General features: G+C 45.6%; 2 protein-coding genes across 2 annotated transcripts in view; one reads left to right on the top strand and one right to left on the bottom strand.

Annotated features, from left to right (window-relative positions):
• Positions 1 to 11,929, top strand: part of LOC119371671 (protein FAM91A1) — a 29,783-nt gene extending 17,854 nt beyond the window's left edge. Inside the window, exons 13-22 of the mRNA XM_037642115.2 lie at positions 57 to 157; positions 752 to 838; positions 2,728 to 2,966; positions 4,987 to 5,074; positions 6,487 to 6,597; positions 7,233 to 7,346; positions 8,490 to 8,559; positions 9,749 to 10,016; positions 10,748 to 10,817; positions 11,790 to 11,929. Of these exons, the coding sequence (XP_037498043.1) occupies positions 57 to 157; positions 752 to 838; positions 2,728 to 2,966; positions 4,987 to 5,074; positions 6,487 to 6,597; positions 7,233 to 7,346; positions 8,490 to 8,559; positions 9,749 to 10,016; positions 10,748 to 10,817; positions 11,790 to 11,885 (1,244 nt within the window). The 3' untranslated portion in view covers positions 11,886 to 11,929. The remainder of the gene's footprint in view (positions 1 to 56; positions 158 to 751; positions 839 to 2,727; positions 2,967 to 4,986; positions 5,075 to 6,486; positions 6,598 to 7,232; positions 7,347 to 8,489; positions 8,560 to 9,748; positions 10,017 to 10,747; positions 10,818 to 11,789) is intronic.
• Positions 11,930 to 14,211: 2,282 nt separating this feature from the next.
• LOC119371670 (ZZ-type zinc finger-containing protein 3-like) lies at positions 14,212 to 17,257 on the bottom strand. The gene is given in 3 exon segments (XM_037642114.2): positions 14,212 to 15,466; positions 15,468 to 15,827; positions 16,814 to 17,257. Coding segments are annotated over 3 exon segments (1,416 nt in total). The 5' UTR covers positions 17,102 to 17,257; the 3' UTR covers positions 14,212 to 14,698.
• Positions 17,258 to 17,584: the final 327 nt, after the last annotated feature.

Genomic DNA, 17,584 nt, shown 5'->3' with positions numbered 1-17,584 from the left:
GGATCTCAACTTTCCTAAACAATGCTGCTTACCATTAATTTTTGTTCGTTTGCTAGCACCAACCGAATTGTCTGCGACAAGGAACCGTGTGAAACGGATTGGTTTCCTCTTCGACTCCAACCTGACTGCCTTCCTAATGATGGGAAACTTGTCCCTGGTAAGCCATCTTGAAAGTCCAGAAAGCGGCAGCCTCACTGATTAGTTGATGGGACACTAAAATGAAACCATGAATTGCTCTAGATTGATAAATTGTGCTCTGAGAACTCTGATGCCATTAATTTCACCATGACAAGTTTATTAATAGAGGAGAAAATCAAGGTCAAAGTTTCGTTTTTAAATTTCGCGTTGATATCGCTGCGCATGACGTCACGGATCTGCAAGTGTATTTGTTGTATTTTGGCGCCATCAGCTCAACAAAGTTTCCTGAAACTTGGTATGTCAAGTCTATGGCCGCCTCAAAGGACAGCGTACTTCATACGATGTAAGACATAATAGACGGCGTCAAAATCGATGACTTCACAGCGTTTGATGCGAGAATTTCGAGGTGGCGTCACCACCCGCATTTTCTTTTTGCATGTTTTCTCGCTTGCCAAGCGTCTTCTCACGGCAAGTGTGGTGATTTTGGAATTGTGAAAGAGTAATTTACCATTATGAGAAAAATTGTTTTTCTCTTTAATGTCTCTTTAACACATTTCAAGGTGTTACAGGTATTCATTGTTTTCTGCTGACGTCTTCCTTCCGCACACGACAGGGTCTGAAGAGTCATGCTGTGACCATGTTTGAAGTGGGTAAACTCTCGGACGAATCGCTGGACAGCTTTCTCGTGGAGCTAAAGAAAGTGAGCATGCTTTCTAGTCTCTGCATGTTCTGTGATGCCTTACTTGCGGGCTATTGCATTACTACACAAACGTATGAAAATATTTTGTTTGTGAAAGCAAATTCCGACGAAATAGTGGTAAATGCGAGATAAGTTCATTAGAATTACCTTTAATTGCTTTCATTTACCTTCATTTACCTTGACAGCCAACAACAGCACACAATGCTGGTGATGTGTGAGTAAGTATGATAGGCCAGTCACGAACACCTAGTCATAAGCCCGTGCGCTTTTTCCATTTCACCCCTCGTTATAGTGTTGCTATTTCATGTATTCGTTAGAGTTGTATTATAAGCAAGTTTTAACATTTTTCTTAATCCTCTACATTATGACCAAAGAAATTCTGTGAAAAAGTGTGTTACTACCTCGCTTAATTCTGTTCTCTTGTGTAAATAATCGTGTATATCTTGCTCACCCTGCTTGAACTTCTTGTCGGCAGTATTTTATCAATAAATAATAATTAATGCATTAAAATGGAACTTGTTAGTCTGCGACCGTACCCTTAGGAGTGTCCGGGGATGAAACGACAACCAGAGGGCTATTCAAACAAGTACCCATAGCAAGCAGAGTTGGCAAAGGCAAACTCGCTGAAATAGTACGTCACTTTGATCTTAAAAACAGTGCGGCGCTTGTCAGTCTCTACTGTCCCATGTTTGTTGGACATTTCGTTTTGTGTCTAAAGATAAGTTGTGGTTAACAAAATCTGTATGGGCCTCTTCCATTCATATTGTGTGATGAGGTACGATGTAGTAACGTCGACGATTCAACTACCGTCTTGGCTAAATGATAGTTATGGCTACTGTTGGCTAGCTGGATAATCGGCTAACATTAGGCATGCACTGTTAAAGCTGCAACATTGTCTTCATTCAGTCTCAATCCGGTGGTTAAGTTGTACATCAATTTCTTCATGATTGTTCACCACCCTTTTTCCCTTGCTTCCTTTTGCCTTTGTGGTGTCGTATTTCTGGGTGCACAACAGGCAGAGGAGATGACAAGAAATCGGGAAAGAAGATGTTGAGACAGAAACAGCGTGCCTTGTTTCTCTCTCGGTGTCTTTTCTTGGGCATTATACAGCCGTGTTGAACAAACTACCCCAACAGTTTGTGCTGACCAGAATCCACGGGATTCTTTCAAATTTCAAATTTTCACGAATTGGCTGGCATGCAAGAGAGATTGCGCATGCATGCTATACTCAAGGACAACTTTTCTTGGCAGTAGTGTGGAAGCTACAGAACTGAAGCGCATGTCTGCTAGTGTGCCAAGAAATAATACCCAAGTTTATTGATAATTTTCTCATTTGCCTTGCTGAAATAAATACTGCTTTATTTATTATGAAACTCTAAAAAATTAAGGGAAGTCAAAGGTAAAATACAATTGTTGTTCACTTTACAAGAATGTCTTATTTTTCTTTCGATTTCTTATACAGTAACCCGTTTTCTGCACGCCTGTTTTCCAATGTAAACGTGGCGTCCATGATGTGTGTCGGTCAGTGTGCAGCCAGAAACTCACCGTTTAGTTCTCCAAGAAAAATATACTCGTAATATGACACTGAAATGTCCACTGTACAATCAAAATGTCTCTCTCCCATTCACATTTTTCATGTATATACTTTTCTAAACACGTTAATGGCGCGAGCGAGCAAAACCTAAATCAGCTGCAAGCTGCCATCGTACTTGCTGAGTAGCACTAATGTGGTAATGTGCAAAAGCCCCGCCTCCATAGCCTTCCCTCCACTGGCAAGATGAGCTGTCCCCGAGTATGTAGGGTGCACATAAAAAAATGTGCTTTGTCGATGATCTGTCACACTCGCAATGCTCACATGCCATATTTGTCTCTGCGCATGTGTCGGTCAGGTGGGAGAGGCAGGGGAAGGCGAGGCTCAACGGTACTTTGACCATGCGCTCACCTTGCAAGACACTGTTTGCTTCTTGCGCCACAACGCCGCTATCACACCGGAGAGCGGGGCCCAGCCGGCCGAGGATTCGTTGTCGTCGAAAACCGGCCACGGCCTGGGCCTCGACCTGGTGCGCTGCGAGAGCCTGCAGAACCTGGACCAGGAGACCTGCGCGCGGCTGCTCAACAAAAACTATGCGTGAGTCGGGGGCGTCGCTGTTCCTTTGCGACGCTGCAGCCGATGGATAACTGTACCCGCTTTTAGCTTACGCTCCTCTCCACTCACGTTTTACACGCCAAGTCACTGCGACAAGGTGTGTTGATATCGCGTTGCCGATAATCGCTCACTGACACTGGTGATGGAGATGTCTGTTGCGTTTATGTCACTTGTTACGGAGACATGGACTCGCATGAAGGAGAGGTCACATGTGTTCGTCACAAGTGACGGGTACCATGTGGACACCACGTTGAGTCGAAGGCATCATTGTTCCTGCATGATGTTGCAGCTGATGGACGGTTTTAGCTGCGCTTAGCATACGCTCCACGCCGCTCATTTTCTACGCGCTGATTCACTCTGATAATCTGGGTCGATAGCACATTTCCGATAATCTCTCACAGATGCTAGTAATGGAGACGTCTTTTGTGTTTTTGGAGATTTCATTTGTTACGGAGACACGGACTGGCATCACAGTGACGTCGCATGTGTCTGTCACAAGTGATGGACACCTTCGTGGACATGTTGACGTCTCTGTAACACGTGTCCATCACAAGTGACAAGCGCCGTATGGACACATAACAGAGATGTCACATGTGTGCCCACAGAGGTATGTCACGCGTCCCTCATGGACACGGACAATGCACAGCCGGCCTGACTGCAAAATGACAAGAGAAGCCATGTAGACGCGCACATTTTGGCTGCTATAGTTCAGTATGTGCATTGCTGCGTGTGAAGGACACAGACAAGGAAGGAATGCAGTGACACAGACTGTGTCCTTTACGCGCAGCAATGCACGTAATAAGTGGGAAACCAACAAGTCCAAGTGGAAATGCTACAGCTATTTTGGATATTTCATGTGCTCACATCCTGCCATCATGGCAGTTTAAAGAACCCCCGACAACAAAATTGAAACCTTGAGATGTTTTTGTTGTTTGATTGTCATGCATACAGGGGTACTTCTGACCAAATATTAGCAGCAAACATTGCTTTTAAGCTATTTTAATTTTGTTTTAAAGTAAGGCTGAATGCACATCCGAGTTGGCAGCAACTTACGACATCGCCACTAGTATGTATGATGCGTATAGGGGACATTTTAATTTTGTTTTAAAGTAAGCGTCACAGGTCACACACAGTAAGCGTCACAGGTTCCAGGTCACACCCTGTGACCTGGAACGAGTAAAGAGAGTAGTATTGCCGATATCACAGACGAGTTTGCGGGGTGTACACAATGTCACGACTGGCTACAGGCAGCGGCTACTGTTCATGCCCCCCCCCCTCCCCTCCTGCTTTCTTGTCAGGCTGCTCTCTAAGTGGTTCTGGCGGCTTACGCCAGTAGTGTGTAAAGTACTGTAGCAAGGAATTCTTTTTCTTTTTTTTTTCTGAGGTTGCTCACTCTTGATCAGTCCAGTCAGTGCGTGTATTGCACGTTTCATTGTAGGACAGAGATTTTGGCAGAACATGCGTGGAGCGTCACACCCTAACCCATATCGAAGCACCAATATAGTTGCATTATTTACTGCACACAGGGCCCCCGATTCAAAAAGTGCACTTTTAATGTCACCAACGCTTGAGCGCACATGATCCTATAGACCTCCCCCATGGCAGGGCACTAGCTTCTTCCGAGTTTAAGCAGGTACTTTGAAGTGGTACCAAAATAGGTCACAGTTATCGATGCTAGCACTAATTATATGATACGTTAGAGTGTTTATGATTCAGTTTCGGGATTGTCAGATGCAGACTTATAAATTTAATGCATAAAGGTCACAACCAAAATTTGGCTGTCATGGGTCCCTTAGGCTATTCAGGGAAGGCTGTAAGGTGCGTTGTAGGCAAGTGAAGGCTGACCGGACGGTCAATCTGACAGTATACCAGAATATGATGAGTGCTCAAAATAATGTCACATCCCATTCCACTCAGTCACATCAGCGCATTGTAGTCTAGATTTCCTTATGCTGAGTTAAGAGCACATTTTCATTGGCAGCTCATTGCTCCGTCCTTTCAGGCTGTTGGTGTCAATGGCACCGCTGAGCAACGAAGTGAGGCCAGTCACCAGCTGTTCACCTCCTCACTTGGGACCTGCTGTTCCCGAGGCAAGCGTTAACTTCTTTCAACAAACTTTAATGTCTCTTAACAAACTTCAGCTTTGTCCATGCTCATCGTTTATCTAGAATGAAGTATAGGGCCGGCGTTATTTCTGAGGTGCGTGACACCAGAATTGCTGTAAATGTGTACTGGTGTTCTAGTTGGTTTTGTGACAGAGCGCAGTTTTGTTCATTGAAGCGCAAAAGTAACTGTAACTGTTCACGCATCTCGTCACATACTTTAGGAATGAGTGCCTTAAAACTGGTTTAACCCTGAAAATTCGTTCGAAATGGATATGCCTTGTGAACTCACTGGCTACGCTTTGTCAATTGCAATACGTGCCATAACGTAATTAATATGAAAGCTAATCAGCTGGATATTGAAAATTATCTGCATATTAATTATCATGATTTTAACGATAATGGATCTCCAGCACACCTGACAGTTTACTCATAAAGAAATATTCTGGTTTCCTCAGAAACTCTGTGTTTAAAAGAGAGAGAGTGAGAGAAAAATGTTTTTGCAGAAAGGCAGAGAGGTCGACTTGACCTATAGGTCTCTATGGCCTGCTACTCTACACGGCGAAAGGTGGACGGGGAAGATAAGTGATGGGTGGCAATGATAAGATAAGAAAGTGCATATGTACAAGTCCAACACACTGTGGCTGCTTCAAATCCATGTGTCTAATACAGTGGCCTGAAGGAAGGCTGTGCCTGCCCCTGTAACCTCAGCTGCGCAGTTGGCATCAGGCCGAAAAGCTTACACAAGTGTATGTGATAACAGACTTTTATCAGGAGTGTGACGGAAGAAATAAACTTCTGTTGCTCTCACACATGCGCTGGACATGTGCAGAATGTCTATTCAAGTGCTTCTGCAACTTGATAGTGATTGCAATTGGTACCGGCTTCACTGTAACTTGCGATGTGTGCATAATGATTTGTGAATGCAATGCCAGGAAGAATCCTGAAACACGCTACTGTATGTCGTCTTAAAGTAACATGTGATGCACTATTTTCCTGGTGCATCTCATATCAGGAGCTCTCACTGGTCTGTGACATTGTCAGCTATGTCTGAAATGGGATTATAACCATAATTATGGAAGACATGTGCATGCCATTGTAGCCTGGAACATGCAGTACCAGAGGACATTACAGTAAACTCTTAATAAATGGAAATCACTTGAACAGAATTGCTGCTTTAATGAAACGACTGCCTCCTAACATGATCGGCTTTGTACTATTGAGTTCTGCACCCCTGTGCATCTCCCAGTAAATGGAACTCTTGTTAAATGGAACATACTTTCCCGGTCCCTTCAGATTCAATTTCAAGAGATTGTACTATATACGATCTGAACTGCAACAAACCTGGCTTTCCAGTTGTGAATTCAGGACTTGAGAATGATAATGTGCATGTACGACAGGTGAACTCCGCCTGGTTCAAGCTGTTCATCTACGTGCTGTCTGGCCACGGTCCCCCGTCCCTCCTAGTTTCCAAAGGAACACGGTTACGAGTGCTGCCCAATATCTTCGAGGTGGGAGGTGCCTCCTGGCTTTTGAATTACGTACATTTGACACATATTCATTTTTATTCTGCATACATTTAACAGCTTTGCAGCATCAACACTTAACAGACAAGCTTAGATTGGCTGTGCACATGGTACCAGTTACGCAATTATCAGTTACGGAGTCATGGACGTGAGCATGTGGTGCCAGTTACAGAATTAGCAGTCATGGAGTCATGGACATGAGCACATCGTACCAATCGCGAAATTACCAGTTACGGAGTTATCGATGAGAGCACGTGGTACCAGTTACGGAATTATCAGTTATGGAGTCATAGGCTTGTCTACTGGAGTGAACATTCTGCAGCAATGTGATCGTTGATATGCAGGCTTTAAAAATTTTTCAGCAGTGAGAACAGCGACATTGCTAAAAAATGTTTCAAACATTTTTATTCTTTTTTATTGTTGCGCAGTTTGTAGTTGGGAGTGTGTGTTGGTTATAGGCAGGGGCATGTTATACGCAAGAAAATGCGGTATCGTAATATGTAAAGAAGCCGACTCCATTTTAGACACAATGTTGGTACAGATTCTCGGCTAGGCTGAACTGTTCAGGTTTCAATCTTTTCACTTCCGTGTTCCTTTGACGCCGTGGTGCACTTTTTTAGGAGTACGACAAGCTGCTGGTCACAACGTGGGGTCATGGCCCGGGGACGGTTCCGATGTCAAGCGCCCTCATCACCCTCAACGATGCACTCACGCATTCCGCTGTGCTCATTCAGGTATGGACGTGTGACGTGATGAAATTTCGGATTGCAGCTTTTCATTTAATAGCACGGAGGCTTCCCTTGCCAAGGTATCAGCCTATGTGCTATTCCGAAAGGTAGACACAGAAAAAGAAAAAGCAAAAAAAAAGAGAGAGAAAGCTGACTGCAGAAAAATTAAGGCAGTTTGCACTAGGGGAGCCAAGCCTGAAGGAAATGCAGAGCTGGGCAGAATCTTTGTTTCTCTTCGGTTTTCTCTTTTTCCATTTTTTTTTGTGCCTTTTTTTCTCTCTTTATGTCTAATTATTTCTTCCTGTCTCTTTATCTATTTGTTTCTCTTTCTATTTCTCTTCCTATTTTTTCCTTTTCTTTCTCTCTCTTTCTATTTCTCACATGCTTGCTCTTCTTTTCTATTTTTATATGTGGTTTTGCCTGCGTTACGCCAAGCGACGACAGCATACAACAGCGTACAACAGCATACGACAGCCCGGGCCCCTAAAAGGCTGTGCACTTATCATCATCAAGGTGCTCATAGAACAAGAGGAAGAAGACTTCTTGGCGCGAGCGCGCACTCAGTATACTACAGATGGCTGTGCTACTCGTGGTTTTGCCTGCATTACGCCAAGCTACGCCAGCATACGATACGACAGGTCGGGCCCCTAAGTGCCCTGCACTTAATAAGCGATTGTTTTGAGTTTGTAGACATGTACTGCATCATCTGCTATATGTACCAGCCACGTATGTGTTTGTAATGAACATTGTACTTATTATTACTGCTATTTCACTGTCTTTTGATTTGTGTACGTTAATGTGAGGGTAAAAATATGATACTTTTTTACTGTCTTCTCTGATTTTTCACCTGTTTACAGTAAAATAGTGGGAGTGCATTACACTAGAATAGGTAGCCATAAAATGCATAGCGTAAGTATGGAGTATCAAGAATGACAACGACGCAATGTTGAAGAAAAGAAGGAAGGTTTTCCCGTGTATCAGTGAACAAAGACGGTAAACTCCGCCATGCTCATTCCCAGCATTTTGGTGTTGTAATTTCCACACCATATGTAAAACCATCAGTTGCTAGCTAAATGATAATGTCCTGCTTGCTTCATTACTGACCACGAAATATAACACCCAACCTCACGCGAATTCGCTTGCTTTCAGGCCCAGGGTGTGCCCAACGGGCAAGTTAACATTCCATTTCCATTCGATGACCAAGAAGAAAGCAGTGAAGGTGAGTGACATACACAACTCGTGGCTCTCGGAGATCTTGAAAAGCTTATAAAAACTGGCAGCTTGGCTTGAAAGTGAAACCGCGCATGCGTATATCGTGTCAACATACGTAACTTGGCATTGTGCTCGAACACCTCCAACGATGCACGCAGAAAGCACATTGGTGCAACGTGCTGCTGCATAACAAAAGATAGCATTTATGCATATGCCAGGTGTCTCACAGAGCCAATGTAGTGAACACGGGCAGTGCTACCATAGGCACTGCACCACGGGTGTGTACAAGGTGGGACTTACAGGAAACCGTTGGCATTTGTAAACCCAGTGAAAGAGTCGGATAGTTTTTGCTGTATGTCCACATTCCATCCCGCTCTGGCGCAATGTGCACAGAAGGCACACAATGTCTTTGCATGCATGCTAATGTGTGTGTGTGTGCGCAGCATTTATAATGTAAGTTATTGGATATAGTTAAAGGGACACTAAAGAGCAAAACGATTTTTCTCTTGTTAGTAAACTACTCTTTCACGATACCAAAAACACCACGCTTGCTGCGAGAAGGTGCTTAGTAAGCGAGAAAACGCGCAAAAAGAAAATGTGCGTGGCGACACCACCTTGAAGTTTCCGCACCATTCGCCGTGACGTCACATGTTTTGACGGCGCCTACTGGGAACTACGTAGTTCCTGATCGGTAAAAATTAAGTACATTCTCCTCTGAGGGGGCCATAGACCTAACATACCAAGTTTGGGGATATTTTGTTGAGCCAATGGCGCCAAAATACGATAAATACATTACATTTTGAAATCCATGATGTCACGCGGGGAGTTTCCGACGCGAAATTTAAAAATGAGAGTTTGAACTTGATTTTCTCCTTCATTAATAAATCTATGATGGCGAAATTAACGACATTAGAGTTCTCAGAGTACAATTCATCGATCTAAACAGATTCATTGTCCTCTTTAGTGTCCCTTTAAGCAAAGCATGTGAATTCATTTGCTTATATCAGCACATATCCCTGTAACGAACATCTGACGCATAGCAAACATAGCTTTACATGGTATGCAACTTCAGTGACACACTCCACGAATTCATGAATTTTTCATGATGACAGGAGAGATGGCCCTTTATGTAAATGCTTTAGTACTGCAACGTTCGCTATATGTACCAGCTACATATAACTCTGTGTGTGGTGCAGGGAACAAACTCGTCAATCATCCAGCCCTGCAGCGGCTCTCTGAAGAGCTCCAGCTCGGCTGTTCGTGCGGCTACGTCACACTCATGCGGATACGAGCCCGGGAACCGGCCGGCATAGACGAGCCGCCCGACGACGACGACGACGGCGATGAGCATCTCGAGGATTGGACGCTGCTCGACTGCTGCTATGGCATTCCGCTCTTTGACAATGCACTAAACAAAGATGTCTGTGCCAAGATTCTCAAGCACAGGCTGTGTTCCAAAGACAAGTATGTCCCAGCTGCATTTTATTACAGCCATAGCTCTTATAGGGCAACATTTATGGTACTATCTACATTTTGTCCTAGAAGTCACATGTCATTTTTAGTTTGCGTGTAGAAAGGCACGTTTCACTTTTATGTTGTTTTTTTAATTTAATTAGTACAAGTACTGCATTTACTTGACTGTAACATGCCGTCGAATTGGAACGCACACCCCAGTTTTCGTACTTTCGTAAAACAAAATGGGATGGCCTTGATTCCAAAGTAAAGCCACAGTTCATGCTGAACCACTGTGCCACTTTTGCTCTGTATTAAAATTACTCCTAAGCTTTCCATCGGTAACACTTGTAGGCTGTGCCTTGGGCTACCCAGGGGCAGTTCATTTGAACAATTACCTTGAAGTATATAACCGCTTTTGAGATTCTGACGTGACATCACATTGAATGCACGCTACAAGCATTCCCACATGAAAAACAGCACTTTGTGCTGGGTGTCATAATTCCATGAGGGTTATGTATCACTTTCATAGCTATGTGCTTCATGTGTAGTTCTGATTTTTGTTCCTTTAGTTTGCTTTCCTGAGTTGTGTAAAGTAATGCAGTTCTCAGGTATTGCTGAAGTCTGAGTGCTATAGGTGTTATTTTCTTTTATTGTGTCTGCAAAAGTGAAAGGGCTGGTGTTGTTTTGTTGACTTCTTTTTTAACTAACACTTTATATGCCGCTTTTTCCATTTTACAAAGCCTGAAGCAACTGACCAAGTCGAATCGGCGGCTGGCATTACGACTTCTCGACTTTATCTCAGACTACGAGGTGAGTATGTCAGTGATCCATTGTGGGAGTAATTGAGTGACGAATGATGCAGTCATCTGGGAACAGGTGTATCTTTGAGGAAATATTACTGGGCAGGTCGTTAAAGGGACACTAAAGGCAGATGTTAAGTTGACGTGGTTTAGTGAAATGGTGTTCCAGAAACATCGTAGGGCTTGCTTTGTGCCAAGGAAATGCCTTGTTTGAAAAAAAAAACATGTTTCAGTGGTCTGAATATCGTTATTGCAATACAAAACCCCCCTGCCTCCGAGAACGTCCTCTGACGTAGAATTCGCCATACACGCCCTTCCTTTACAGCCACCACTACAGTGGAAGCAGCTTTAGTGGAGCACAGTGCGGTGAAAACATAACTTGCATCATTCTCAAGTGTAACCATCAAGAAGTTCTTTTTTTGCGTGCATCACACTAAAATGCACTAGTTGCATTTTATTCCATCTTGTAATGCACTGAAATGTTCTTTTTTTGTCATGGGTAGTTTTAGTACTTTTGATTAGTTGTTATGAGGCCCTACCACGTCCATAATGAAACGGGGGCGCGAATAAAACAGCACACAAGAGAAGATTGACACAGGACGACACACTTTTCTTGTGTGCTGTTTTATTTGCGCCCCCGTTTCATTATGAACCAACAACGACTCGCCCAACTTTTTATTATACCTACGACGTCATCGTGCTTGTGTTCCAGAATGTCCAACTGGTGGCACGAATTGCCTCCTACATTAACCTTAATTTCTCGATTACTAAAGCACTGCTGCGTATAATAATATTGACGTTTTAGACGTTCTCAAGCACTGACGCTTCACTCTGACATAAAATGTCATTTGCCTTTAGTGTCCCTTTAACGTAAATTAAGAAAATGAGTGGACTCAACACACTGCGTTGGTTTGCCGCTGTTAACAAGACACCTGAAGCATCCCTCCCTGCGAGGCACCTTATTGCCACCTTTATCTTGCAGGCCGACCCCTTGGTGCTGAATACGGATACGTTGCCCCTTCCAACGCAAAACCTCCTTTTCCACGACGGGACATTGAGTGTGTGGGACGAATGTTGATGCGACGGCAAGACGCGGTCGTCGAGTAAACACGGGTTTGTTAGTCGATTGCGTGCTGGCTCTTTTTTTTCTTACTGAAAGACGAATGAGAACAATGCTTGTGCTTTCAATCTCAACTGTGAGATTACATGAATTGCACTTCTGTCGAAATTGTTCGTTACAAACACTTTTAGACTATGATGCAACGTAAGGTTGTCACTTAATATTACAACTTAAGGTTTACCAATCCTCTCTAAAATCGAGCACACATGATAAGCACACATTGAAGGAAAGGGTCTGAATTACCATCGCTTTCTAACTTCCGGTCCTATCGCAGGTTCGTTATAAGAGTGCTATCCGAGGGAGATTTGTTCGCATTAGCAACGACAGTGCATGCTTCAAATCACCTGCTAGAGGAGAGTTGCATAAGTATAGGCCTGACTGGCTGCCCAGGCGGCGCTGCGAAAACGGTGCTAAAAAGCGCCCCCTACGATAAGTTCTTTGGTTTCGAGTAGTCAGACTGGCGGCCGCATGCAGCACTAAGCTCAGATGCGCAATGGAGCCGCCGCTGTCGGTTGTGCTGCGCTTTGGATCTCGGCCAATTTCTGGCGTGGCTGAGTTCTTCAGGCCAAGCAGTCTGCGTAAACGCAAGAAGCTCGTCAACGTTAAGCACGTTTACGACGTGCAGGAGATTGAAGGAACCATTTCGGCGCGCTGCAACTCGCAAGTGCAGCGAATCTCATACGACGTTGAACTCGAGTTAAGTTTTACAAGGCATGCTCGCGCGATTAACAACACTGCATAAACGAAAAGATTGCTGTTAAAAAGCCGAAATGATTTGCATTAGAATCAAGAAAGGTCCAGTGACGAAGGCTAGTGTCGGCGGCCCGAATGAGCGCATTCGCGCCTTGTGCCGTTTTCTGCCGCATTCAGTCGCAAACGCACTTTTTCCCCATGCACGGTCGTAATTTTCAACATTTGCTTCTAGGGAATTCGTCAAATTCTGTCAGCGTGCGGTGGCGGTCGAGAAGCGACGGCGCGCAATGTTTACAGCCGGCCGCTGGAAGCAGCCGGCTGTAAGCTGCCGGAAAAATCGTAGGCACATACGCAGGGTGACTCATGACATCGTTTTTCTCGTTTCCCACGAAATGCCGGCTGCATATCCTCGTGATCGCCGTCGGCAGCCACGGCGTGCCGTCTGGACTGCACACAGGGAATATATACATATATAAACGCGTGCACGTGCGTACGAAAAGTAATCAGCACGTTACGTTGCAAACCACGTTTTGCTCGCATACTCACTTCACGCGTCGGACGGCACGTATCCAGCGGTTCCGTCGCTCCACTTCGTACGGCTTTCAGGGGAACCAGTAAAACCGCACATTAGGATCCTTACCCCCATGTTCGAGGCAATTAACCACGCAACAATAACGGCGGCGACCGCGCTTCGGGACCGCGCGCTGCTCAGAGCCGTCGCTCGGACGACCTGCTTTCGGCACGGTTTGTTGAACCAGGGATCGTTCGTCAAACATGTCAGACTCTGCAGGCATAGCGGACAAGTTCCTGCGTACGTTTTAAGCACTTTTTGGGCCGTAAAACTAAGCGCAAATTTAAGTACAACGCTCAAAGCAACTGAGAACTGCGTAACTCGCCGGTCGGCGTCCATTTTTCACTACCCAAGCAACTTCGGCGCACGCCACCAGACTCCGCCACAGTACTCAAAACTCCAGCGCGTCAGCCCTATACAGTAGACTCTCATTAAACGGAACCTGAAGGAACCAGGAAAATATGTTCCATTTAACAGGAGTTTCGTATGCTAAGACATGAACTGGGGTGCAGAATTCAAGTATCAAACCAATCATATTTCAAGACAGTTGTTCCATTTAAGCAGCAGTACGTTTACAAGATTTCCATGTACTGAGTCTATTGTAATATCTGCGGTAGTCACAACTCCCCAATATAATTTGCATTTTATGAAAAAAAAAAAAACTGCTAATGCAAGAGTAAAAGGAAAGGGCGTATGCAAGCAAGGTTGATATGGTAATTCTTTCTACAAAGCTTTTTGAAATTTACATTGAACTTATCACCTGTGACACTAATGAAGTGGAAGAGCATCATCTCTTGTATGCTTCTATGTAAGAGTGCTACCTTGTTATGTTTAACAAGGATGCCTTAAGAGATATTTTGGTAGGTGCTTCTTAATATAGCCTGATGGATAGTATTCGTGACAGCTGAGGAGATTTGTACAGGTTACAGACGCTTAACACACGCTTGAAATTTCTGGTGCCCCCAGCCCTTCCACCTCCCCTGCCTTCTTTGTACAGGAACAAACACGCATCTTTGGCTCCCTAAACAAAGTACACAAAGCATCAAAGTCAGTTGCAGTTTTATTGACTCTGTGCATGCTGCTACTTGCGTAGGCTCAAAGGTAATTCTAGTGTGGCTTATAGATAATTCTAGCGACACCGCTGCTTTATACATACTTTTTAGTATATCTGGCTGCTAGTACCTTTTGCTTCCACGTTATTTTTGCACTCTAACGGCACAGCAAAAGCCCATCAACCCCAAGTCACATGAAGCTGCAGTAGTTCCACGCAAAACGCTTCACAATCACAGCAGTTAATCGCGGTGGTCTGCACGTCCCACTGCAAGGAGGAGAGCGACATGGCAACGTCAAGTTTGAGGCCAAGCCCTCAGGAACGCGAACACATGTAAACTGTCGCACGTTGCACTGCACAACCTGTAGCACATTGTACTTGAAACATGCATTTGTGGAACCTTTGCATATGCTGTGTGATGGACACTGTAGTGACACTTCCTGCAGCACGAGGCCATCAGCTAGAGCCAGGTAAGTAATTCGGGTCGAGATAATTGTAGTCCGCACCCGTAAAGCTCATGTAGTCCCGGTCGTGGAACGTCGAGCTGTCCTGCGCGACGTGAATGGCCTCCAAGTGGTGGTCTTCCTTGTGAGTCTCCGTCTCGTGCATGCAGTCAACGCAGTCGCTGCAGAAGTCGATGGAGGCGCCCTCAGGGCAGTCTGTGCAGTGCCAGCGGGTGCCCACAATGGGCTCACACTCGCACCGGTCGCACCGGAAGCCCACGTGCTGCGCAAGTCCTGTCCGCTTCACCCGCTCTTCCCGGGCCTTCCTCAGAGCCAGGAGTTCCTGGTACTCCGGAGAGTCCTTCACGGCCGCGTCAACCTGCACGTCATCCTCGTCGTCGTTCTCTGCGCGGGCTGCTTCGGACTTGTCCTGGCTGCCGTTCGACGTCTCCAGGTAACCCCATGACGAAACGCTAGAATCGTCATCTGCTTCGGACATGAACACCGGCGGTCTGCGAGACGCGAAGAATGTGGAGTGCGAGTACATGTAACTCGACGCGCTCTGGGGGCCGTGACGGTGATGGCCTCTCCGAGAACCTGTCTTGCGTGGCGGAATGACAGTTCGTATCCTGCCAGGGACCGGCAGGCCTGCCTTGGCCAGCTTGATGAAGTACTTCTGGACCCGACTGGCCACCTGGGTCGGCGTGCGGTTTCCCAGGGCGTTTGCGATCTTCTCCCAACGCCGACTCTCCACTTCCTCCGGCGGATACGTGAATGAGCAGGTCTTCGAGCCGTTTCTGTTCTTCCGCGGTCCACAGCTGGTTGAATGTCGCGGGCTTGTTCTCGTTGAAGACGCGTCCCCGGATCAGGATGCTACCACCCGGCCCCTGGCTCTGGGACGACGACTGCACGTTTCTTTGCTCGGCCTTGGCCGCGTGCCTCGTGAACTGACGCTTACCCTCGATGCCTTGCTGGATGCCCATGAGGCTGTACTGGCTCCAGTCGATGTTGGGCATTGGAGCAACCAGTTGAGGAAGAGGGATGCCCAGGTCTTCCTTCTTTTGGAGCCTTTCGACGAACCTGATTGGGTCGGCCAGGGCGTCTTCGCGGACTTCGATGAGCTTTTCGATGTCCTGTATGACCTGGGGGATAAAGAAAAAAAAAAATTCAGGCACAACCGAATTGATTATTGTGTGTGAATATGTGAAATCATATGGTCTCGTACATATGTTATGATGCACATAGTAATTCTTAATTCCCATGTCTTCATTCATAATGCACCTCATTTCCCGCTGTCATGACGGCAACAAATGGGTGATGAATGCCGAGGTATGTGACACATCGGAAAGACTGATGTTGCGCAATCCCTCTTGTAAAGACTAGGTTTAAGAAACCACCAGGTCTAGTTGCAAAAGTCATTTCTAACATGCTTGATTCAACTCTTTCATGAAGTCGGGCAACCACTTGTTTGGAAAGGACCACTTCCATTTTACGAGACATACGAAGCACATTTGTGGTCGTTTGGCGATTAGCGACGGCGCGTTCAGACAAGGTGGCGTTGCCGGATCTAATCGCAGAGGCTGCGGCCGATAGCCTCAACACCCGCCGCATGACAGTAGGTGACGCAGCAATGCAGTTTTCCGTCGCTCGGCCACGCGCTGCACATCCCGCAAACTTTTGCGGCCGACAGTACGTACGCTATTTCCGTCATTTAACGGGGCAGCGCCTCCATTGAACGGGGGTACACAAGAAGATAACGTACGACGCATGCGCAGTGGCGACAAACGCTAACGCAAGGCGTTGCGTAACCTATTCTAAAGCGTGCTAAAGCTCTATTCACTCGACTCACTAGAAGTTCGACGTAGTAAGCAACGTAAACTTATAACATCCTTGCCAAACACCGGCAAGGATGTTAAAGCAAACACTCGGGCAACGACATACTTCGGGGCATCTTCAATTGCTTCTGATGAACAGCGAAAAACAACTAAACACAAAGAACGGAGAGAGGAAGATAAACACTGAGTGGCACTGAACGCTTTCCCGCTGTTCGTCAGAAGAAATGGATCACCATGCAAGCTCAGCAAACAGTCCTCCTTTTTTAGTTACGTGCTAGCGGACTGTGCTTTACCTGAACCCGCTGCGCTTCGAGTACGGCAAGCGTCTTGAGCATGTTGCGATAGTCCGAATTGCCGCGCAGAGCCAGGTGGTCCGATTCGAAAAAGAACTCTCCGATTTCGTCGGGGTCCTCGATCTCTTGTTCTTGGGTTCCACCGACGCCGGTGTCCGACAGCCACAGTGATTCCATCGCTTCGGAAGCTGTCTGCGACGAAGAATCGTCGTTGTTTGAGTCGTGCGCACGAAATTCGGCGGTAGAAGTCGACGGCAGCGGCTGCTTTTCAGAGCCGACTTCCATCATCGTGCCGTCACTAGCTCAGAGAACTCACTTATTCAATGATGAAAAGTAGTTTGTTTTAAGTACGACGGCGCAACTTCTGAACACCTGTGAACTGATTGAGCCGGTCTGCTTGACAAGAACACTGCATCACAACGCACGTACTTGCACATTGCACATTGCACATGCACATCGCGTGCGTCAACACGCTTCAAACAGCAAAAAACGAAACTGACCGCAGCGACACCAAGAGTTCTTTTGTTCGTCGTGGTCCACAAGATGGCAGCCATGACGTTGTTAGGTCCCATCTGCAGTAAAAAGCACAGCCTTCAAGATTCGTAATTAATAGTCTTATTATAGTTATGAATGAAGTTTAAATTATTCAAATTTATTTTAAACATTTTGTAAACATTGCGCTCTTTTAAACCTAAGTTTGAGAAAATACACACAATAATTTTTTTAATAATAACTTGGTGGCGCTTTTCACACAATTAAAATGCTTTCTCG

Source organism: Rhipicephalus sanguineus, chromosome 10 (assembly GCF_013339695.2).
Source record: "Rhipicephalus sanguineus isolate Rsan-2018 chromosome 10, BIME_Rsan_1.4, whole genome shotgun sequence".
NCBI lineage: Eukaryota > Metazoa > Arthropoda > Arachnida > Ixodida > Ixodidae > Rhipicephalus > Rhipicephalus sanguineus.
The sequence above is the reverse complement of the archived record's forward strand: the minus strand, read 5'-3'. Positions and strand labels throughout refer to the sequence as shown.